General features: G+C 38.4%; 1 protein-coding gene across 1 annotated transcript; it reads right to left on the bottom strand.

Annotated features, from left to right (window-relative positions):
• Positions 1–6,774: 6,774 nt before the first annotated feature.
• Positions 6,775–8,407, bottom strand: LOC112200542 (U-box domain-containing protein 21). Its single transcript, XM_024341577.2, has one exon. The coding sequence runs from the start codon at positions 8,299–8,301 to the stop codon at positions 6,961–6,963; it is 1,341 nt and encodes a 446-aa protein (XP_024197345.1). The 5' UTR covers positions 8,302–8,407; the 3' UTR covers positions 6,775–6,960.

Here is an 8,407-nt window from a genome sequence, read left to right as displayed (position 1 = left end):
AATTTAACCTTAATAGTGTAGCCTAACAATTACGATTATAAACTCTTATCGATAGTAAAACTACCAGCGAAAAACTATTTTTCAAATCTAGAGCGGCGCCGCCCTTTCGGCTGGAATCTATAGCGTTTTAACGACACTAACCGTTAAGAGACTTTCGTCAGAGGAGTGCAACGTGTTTTGCTGGGTCGAGATTTCCTTTATCAGATTTCGTGAGGAGTGGAGTTGTGGGATCGGGTCCCGGTGCTTATCAATCGGCGTCAGCGTAGAGTGGTGGTGCATTAGTCGGTGATCGCACTCGATCTTTGTTTGGTTGGGCTGCATTGTGGTACCTTGCAGTTTTAGGTGCTCGGATGCTGAGTCGTTGGGTGCAGCGGCCTTTATCAAAGGTTGAGTAGTGGCGGGGATGGCAGTCTGAGGTGGACGTCCTCCGGACGATGCGGCAATTTCAAGCGGCGCAGGGTGCTAACCTGTAGAGCAACTGGGCTTAGGATTTATGGGGGCATCCTTTGGGCCTTTATGAGTTGGTTTGATTCTTTATAGAATTGGGCCATGTGGGAGAGTGTCTTGCCACCCTTACATGATACGTGTTAGGTTAGCCTAACCTGAGAATGACCTACTTGGGTGGTTGGGCTTTTCTACAGTAACAAAGTGCCAGTTTAATTCAGATCATGATTCCGGTGGAATTGGTAATTACCTCGAGTTGGATTGGAGAAAGTGACTTATGGATAAGGACTTGCTCCTATTAATTTGTTTGCTAGGAAGTGGCTCTCTGTTGTTCAGCAATTGTGCCGCTGGCTAATGGGGATGCTAGTCAATGATTTTGCTCTAGAAGACACAGAGTTATTTTTTGTCTATAGGTTCGCTTTACAAAGCGGGATCAATTTGACTTGTAATGAGTTTACATTACTTAGATAGGAACTTAGTTATTTATGTCTTTAAGTGTATATTAGATTCTGGATTTTTGACTAGTCATCTAATGTAATGAATCTTTATTTCAAAAATAATAATAATAATAATAAGGGAAAATGCTCATTTACCCAATTTTAGCTTAAAATTTGCCCACTTGCTCCACTAACAGTTTTTTAACCCCGTTTACCCAAAACACTCTAAGGGATTATTTCCCCATTACCCAATTAATTCTTTTTTTCTTCTTTTTATTTATTTTTGAGACTTTTTTGCCCTCTCTCTCTCTCTCTCTCTCCAGACGACATCAGATTTCTCTCTCCCTCCCTTCATCCCTCCAGTAGGTCGCCCACGACGCCTGCTCTCGCCATCGCGGCGCCGAAACTCGTCGTCGTGCTCTCTGCGACCAGGCTCGACGCCAAGCCAACGGTCCTCGTCACTTAGAAGATCGGCGAGGCCGGGGTTGACCTTCTGAAGGAATCGACGACGGACTGAAAACTGCTATCTGCTATTGTGCAGTCATAACCATAAAAGTTGTTACATTAGTGCCCCCTAGTAGACTTTGTATTGGGGGCCAATGATGACTGCTTTATTTATTGACGGACTGAAAACTGCTATTCCAAAGTAAATGTAGTGTTAAATTGCAGTAGTCGATAAATGAAAAAAATTGTGTGGTTTGTGTCAGTCTAGTGGGGGGCAGTAGACAGAATATTGACCCTCAAAATGTGGGTTTTTAGACATTATCTGTTGTTTTGAGTGTGAATAACTTCTATAATCTATGAAACATAGGAAGCGATGTAATGTTTGATGGTCTATTGGGGGGCAGTAAACACATTAGTGCCACCCAATAATGTCTTTCTTAGGAGACAGTAATCATCTCTTGTTGATTTGTTTGTGATAAAGTGCAATACACTGTGAATCCTTGAAACTGATGCAAGTTTTAATGGTTTAGTGGGGGCAGTAGACACATTACTGCCCCCAAATAATGTCTTCATACGAAGTCAGAACCCTTCACTTAACTGGTGCAAGTTTTAATGGTTTAGTGGGGGGCAGTAGACACATTACTGCCCCCAAATAATGTCTTCGTTTTAAGTCAGAACCCTTCACTTAACTATCATTGACAGATTATTGTACTTTAATAAACTCAAAACAACATAAGACTTATCAAAACTCTAATTTCAGTGATTAATTAACCACAGTTAAGAAATTAGTGGGGGGCAATAATCTGTCTATTACCCCCCAATAGCCCACAGTTTTGACGTCGTCCGAGACCTGCAAGGGAAGCCCAGACCCGATTCCGGCGTGGAGAGCTTCCCGGACATCTGATGAACAAAACCGGCGAAGCCCAGAAGGGTTGGGATCGTGGAGTTAGATGGCGTCATCCTCTAGTGGTCCGACGGTGGGACGGAGCGGCGGCGGTGGAGGCCGACATTGACGATGGAGTGGTGGGCGTGGTGGCTCAAAGAGAGAGAGAAAGAGAGCCTGAGACGAGGTTAGAGAAAGAGAGAGAAAGAGAAATCGATGAGGGGGAGGAGAGAGAGATATGAGTTTAATTTGTTAATTAAAATGAGGGCAATACTGTCAAACACTGTTAGATTGGGTAAATGGGGTTAAAAAACTCTTGGTGGAGTAAGTGGGCAATTTTTGGCCAAAAATTGGGTAAGTGGTCACAACCCCTAATAATAATAACCTTAACGCAATAATCATGTTGTGATATTAATAATTTGAAGACGAAATTAACTCTTTTTTTTATTTATTTTATGAAATGAGTGATAGCAGAGGAGTAACCTCTGTAGCAAGTTATTAATCCAAAGAAAAGGTGAATAGCAACGGAGGAGGAATATACAAAATTTTGGTGCTTGCCCTCGTCATCTATACTTTCCCTCGTCATGTTCTCTTGCCAAGGATTTGTTTAGTCTCCATTGCTATATACTGTTTTATTATATTATTAATAAATTCGATTAAGGACATGGAGTTAGCCCTTGCTCCGCTTCTTTAGGAAAAAAAAGAGAGGAGGAAATATACAAAATGAACACGAAATGAACTCATTTTCAAACTTCTTTCAAAAGCATACTTTATTCTTTCTTTTTTTTTCTTTTTTAAGGACGGTGCTCTTTTTTAAAATTATAATGCATGTTTTGAATATTTGATGATTTCTAGTATATATTTATGTATTTCTTTTCTACAATAGTTAGTGGGTTGAGTGAGTGTCTTGAAGTGAAATTTTCAGTGATTTGCATTGTGTAAAATGTTCCAACAAAAACATCCTCATTGAGAAATTCAAACAGAATAACAGATTATGGGAAAATTTTCAAATTTATCCTTTTAGGCACTTTTTTTTAACAATAAATGGTTACACTGATGGCCCTAGTATACTCATGAATTCAACCTTAACACAATAATCATATTTGTGGAATGAATCATCTGAACACGAGATGAACTCATTTTCAAACTTCTTTCAATAATGTACTTTATTCTTTACATTTTTCTCTCGACACTGTTTTTTTCTTTCTTCTAAATTCTAATGCGTGTTTTGAATATTTGATGATTTCTATTATATATATGTTTGTATTTATGTTGTATAGTAGTAAGTCAAGTGAGTGTCTAGAAGAGCAATTTTCTGTGATTTGCATTATTATAAAGTGAGCTGTTCAATCAAATGGGCATAGATTTAGCTAGAAGAGTCCAAAAGAGTCTTGTTTGCTACTGTAGAAAGTCTTCGATTTATAGCTTTTCCTTTTTGTGGTTACTAGACAGTCTTCTAGTTCTGGATACGTTGCTCGTGTTCAAACTTCAAAGGCGTGGAATGAGGAGAACGAGGGATGACAATCGATTAAGTAGTCCACAAACACATGTTCGTGATTTGATTTTTGGAGATTACTATATTAAGGGGGTGTATTCATTTAAGGGTCTACAAGATTTTTTTATATTTTAAAAGTCTATGGGCATTTAATTAAGATTTTAAACAATCTTTTAAAATCTTGATCTATTCAATAAAGATTTAAAATTATCCACTCAAATATGTCGATATTTATAGATTTTTAAGGATTTCATTAAATATTGGATTTTGGAGTATTTTATAGTGTTTTTTATACATATTGAGACTCAAAAACAATCCAACCACTTCCCAAGAGATTTTGAAGGATTCTATCTCACTTAAAAAAAAAAAAAAAAAAAATTGAAGAAGCAACCCTCAATAGGTGACACTCATTCATTTTACCATAGACTTATTTTCCCACTATCATCCTCCGCCTCTGCTCTAATCTAATAATTTTTTTTCTCACTATAGCTCTAGACGCCTTAATCCTTCTACCTAATTAAGCTCACTTCCAATGGTATTGTTAAGATAATACATATACACATGTTTCTTTTGTAAATTAGATATGAAATAAATTATGATATTAGTTTACTACTTTATTTTTTGTCTAACATTTTGGCTGGTTAGTTTTCTCTTACTGTTCATATATCATTATACAAAACGTAAAGAATGGTAGACTGCATACTTTTTTGTCATTGATATAGTATTATAATTGGATCCATACATCCATTGCTTAAATATTAAAGAAGAAGAAAAAAAATTAACCTACCAAAAACATCATAAAGAATTGTAAAATCTAAACAAATACTAGTAAATCAATCATTTAGAATCAATCAGAGTCCATATAGAATTTAAACAATCCGTAGATTTACTTAATCCACGGATTATAAAAACTCAAAGAAAATCTTTTAAAATATAAATTGAATACACCTTCCTAAATTTCTTCTCATTATATTCCTTTTTACGCTTATTTAGAAAGAAAAAAAAATTGACTTGTGACTACTGCTAAAGTAAAGGACAGGGAAAATGATGCATGCTTTACAACTTATTGTCCTCGACAATGGAATTGGAGAATTAATGAACAAGCAATCCAAATATTTTTTCTTTTATAAGAAAATATAGGTCCAAGTACTTGTTTTCTAAGTTTTACACACTCTTTTAGCCTAATTGTCGATCAAATGTCTTTGAATAGAAAAACCAAACTCAACTGTCGTGAAGAGGCCAAAGTATAAAGTACTACTCGCGTGCAATTGTAGCCGTTTTTAAAGAAAGGCATTAGGTTTGGGAAATCTCTTATTTGACTAACCTAGCTAATATTAATTTTTAATAGAAAAAAAAATAGGAATATTAAATATGACTGATGGCAATTGCTGGTCTATAACAATGAGGATGACAACTGGGGCAATATTAATGGTGACTGTGATGATGATAGCAATATATACTTGGGGCATTAATTGATTGGCACTGATGGCGATAATTAATAATGGTTTATCCGTTGAAAATCAACGAATTAAGTGTGGTACGAACAATAATAACGATGATGGTTGTGAAAAATCATGAATTTTTCTTCATGTATGCGATGAGCTCTTAAAATGTCCGAGCGATGGTGGAATACCAACACAGATAAAATGTGCAGAAATTAAGTAAAGCTAGCCAAATTAAACAGTGGAAAGACAAGGAGTAGTGATGGAAGGTAGTTAAAACAACATTAGCCAGCATGCGTATCGATCAACCTTAGTGGCTCATTATCCTACTTTTTAATCACAAAGAGATGTATGGGTAGCTTGTCATCAAAAAAAAAAAAGGTATCCACGTAAAGAATGCTTTTTTTTTTTTTAAATACGTAAAGAATGCTTTTTAATCACAAAGAGATGTATAGGTAGCCACGTAAATAATGTGCGCCATTTTGTCTTTGAGACTGCTATGACTATAAGCTCGAGAAAAAGTCGCAGACAGGAAATAGGCAGAAGATATGGAAGATGTGACGGGCTAGCAATAGTACTCTCTTTTGTTTTATTTTTAAGGAAGGATCAGTCAATTCAGGCTCCTAGAAGCTTGCTGACCGGCCAGACCCAGCATTCCATCAAGACTGGGTTGCTCTCAAGCTAATTAATATGAGTAACCGTTTTCCATATTGAATTGCACCGAAAATTTGAAGTACTAGATCACTTCTAGACCCCATGCATATATGACTTGTGGCTCGCAGTGAGTATTAATCCAACTGCCACCTCCAAACCATATTTTGAAGTTTGAACTATTCAATCCATGCCTCCATTGTGTTGTGTGGAAGCGTCAAACAAGTATGAAGTATCAGAAATATGAAAAGATAAATTAATAGAAAAAATTTAGAAGACTAAAGATTTACGTGGTTCACCCCAAAATCAAAGAGTTACATCTACGGGCGGAAACGATAAGAAGATTCCACTAATATTAAAAGGAGATTACAAAGTGTTCAACACTCAAACCCAAAACCTGATTACACCCGAATACACTCACGGAAAGAGAAAGACCAAATAGAATAACAACTACCTCAAATATATATCGTTGCTCACAAGAACATAAGCAACAAGGCAAAAGGTAATTTTCTATAGAACCCCAAAATTGCGGCTACTTCTCAATAACCCTAAGTTGCAGCTTTTTCTTCTCTCTCACACCTTAATTGGTGACAGAAAGCATATATTTATATGTGCATGAGGCATACTCCAAAACCTCAGATTTGCTCACTTAAGGGACAGTTTTAAGGGACTGTGAGGACAAATGCATCTCAACCACATGTATTACATATAAAAGCAGAATTTATAACAACTTAAAACTGTGCATTTATTTTCAGCCGTCAGATTCACTTGTCCCTCACAGTCCCTTAAAAACTGTCCCTTAAGTGAGCAAGCCTTTCCAAAACCTAATAGAATTAGGTTAATCATGTGGGTTTAGTCCAAAAGATAATTGATGGGCTTATTAATTAAGCCACAAACCAACACATTGATTCTTGAATGCAATACCAAAAGCATTGTAACTCAAACATGTATATTAAGGTAGCACACTCAAAATACCAATTATTTAACACAGATTCAATAGCCAAATATAGTGATCGCTCATGTACCAATAGTATGTAAAAGTTGTATTTTTTGTACAGTATTTGGAACTGTGAAAAAAGGGTATAGATATATAACAAACCCTTATTTATCGATCTCTCTCTCTAACCTAAGATCAAAACTAATTAGAATGGTTTGTAAGTTGAATCAAAAGGGCCTCTTGAGCTCCTTAAAATCCATGGACTCAATGCACTCCAACCTCGCCCTGTGAAGATTCAACAACTTCAACAACTCGGTCGCCTTCTCTTTAGTCCTCTCCCCACACCCAACTTGCAACAGCAACAACAGCTTCTGAAAAGCTCCCACTTGGAGCACCTCTAGAACAAGACCTCCCTCGTCGTCTTCCCTCTCGTCCTTCTTGCAAAGCTTCCAAAGAATGGACACAGCAAACTCGGTAGCTAAATCCGAAACCCTAAGCATCTTCTTGACTACGACCGGCATGATTAGGGCATTGTCGCGGGTCTCTTCCCTCCCTTGCTTGCTTCCACAAATCGCATCGAGAACCCCCAACGCCTTTTCGCAAATGCTCCTCTCGGCATCCACAACTAATTCCGATAGCATGGACACCAATCCCATTTGCACAAATTTTCCTTTGACGCTCTCTCTTGAGCTAGAAGACGTGGAATTAAGCATGTGGTAAATGATGACCAACGAAGCTTTAGTAGAAGTAGGGCAAATTGGCTCTTTGATCAGCTTCACTAGGGCTTCCAATGCTCCTTCAATCTCTTCCAAAGCATCAGTCTTTTGCTTATCAGCTGAAAGAGCCTCTTTTAGAACCAAGACTGCGTTCCTTCTCTGTGACAAATCTCCACCGTCCAAAAACCTCACCATGCAATGCAACGAATCTGTGGATCCAAGATATACGTTGGCCTCCGAACGAAGCGGGAAAATCAACGTCAGAGCAGACAATATCTCCTCCAAAACGCCGACGTTTTCATGAAAAGAACCCGCCGTTGAAAAAGCACCAAACGCCGCCGCTAAAGAACTCGCCGCTCCGTTAGCGACAATGCACCGCTTGTTGCGCTCGCTTTCTTTAGTCAACGCCTTGACCTTCTGCACCAGCTCTCTGCAGCCGGCTTCGTCCTTCTTTTCCGCCGACGAACTAATCCTCGAGAGAATCTCGGCGACTTCAACAGAACTCACCGGAATCCGTGGCGTGGGGATACGCTCCACGCCGAAGGACTTCTTCTCCACGCACCAGTCTTGTATCATTTTCCTCATGGTATGATTCGGAATCGGCTCCAAAGTTGTGAGTACCTGGTTGGTAGTAGGGCAAGTCACGTTTCCGGCTTCGATCCATTTCTCAATGCTCTGCCGATCGTATGTGATCCCGGTAGACAACGTGACGGGATCTTTCATCAAGTCCAACGAGATCGGGCACCGGAAGTGGCTCGGTATCGTCAGCTCAATGTCGCCGCCGGCCTCGCCATGCCGTGAATGTTTCGCGGAGTGACGGCCGGGCCTCAGCCTTCTCCATGACAAAGTCATATTAGTCGATTTGATCTGGTTGAAGTTCAATGTAGAACAACGAAATTTGGAGGTTTGTGTTTGTGTTTGTGTTTTTGTTTTTGTTTTTGTTTGAGTTGAATGAGAT

This window comes from Rosa chinensis, chromosome 4 (assembly GCF_002994745.2).
Source record: "Rosa chinensis cultivar Old Blush chromosome 4, RchiOBHm-V2, whole genome shotgun sequence".
NCBI classification, from domain to species: domain Eukaryota; kingdom Viridiplantae; phylum Streptophyta; class Magnoliopsida; order Rosales; family Rosaceae; genus Rosa; species Rosa chinensis.
Note: the sequence above shows the minus strand (reverse complement) of the source record. Positions and strands in the feature narration are given on the sequence as shown.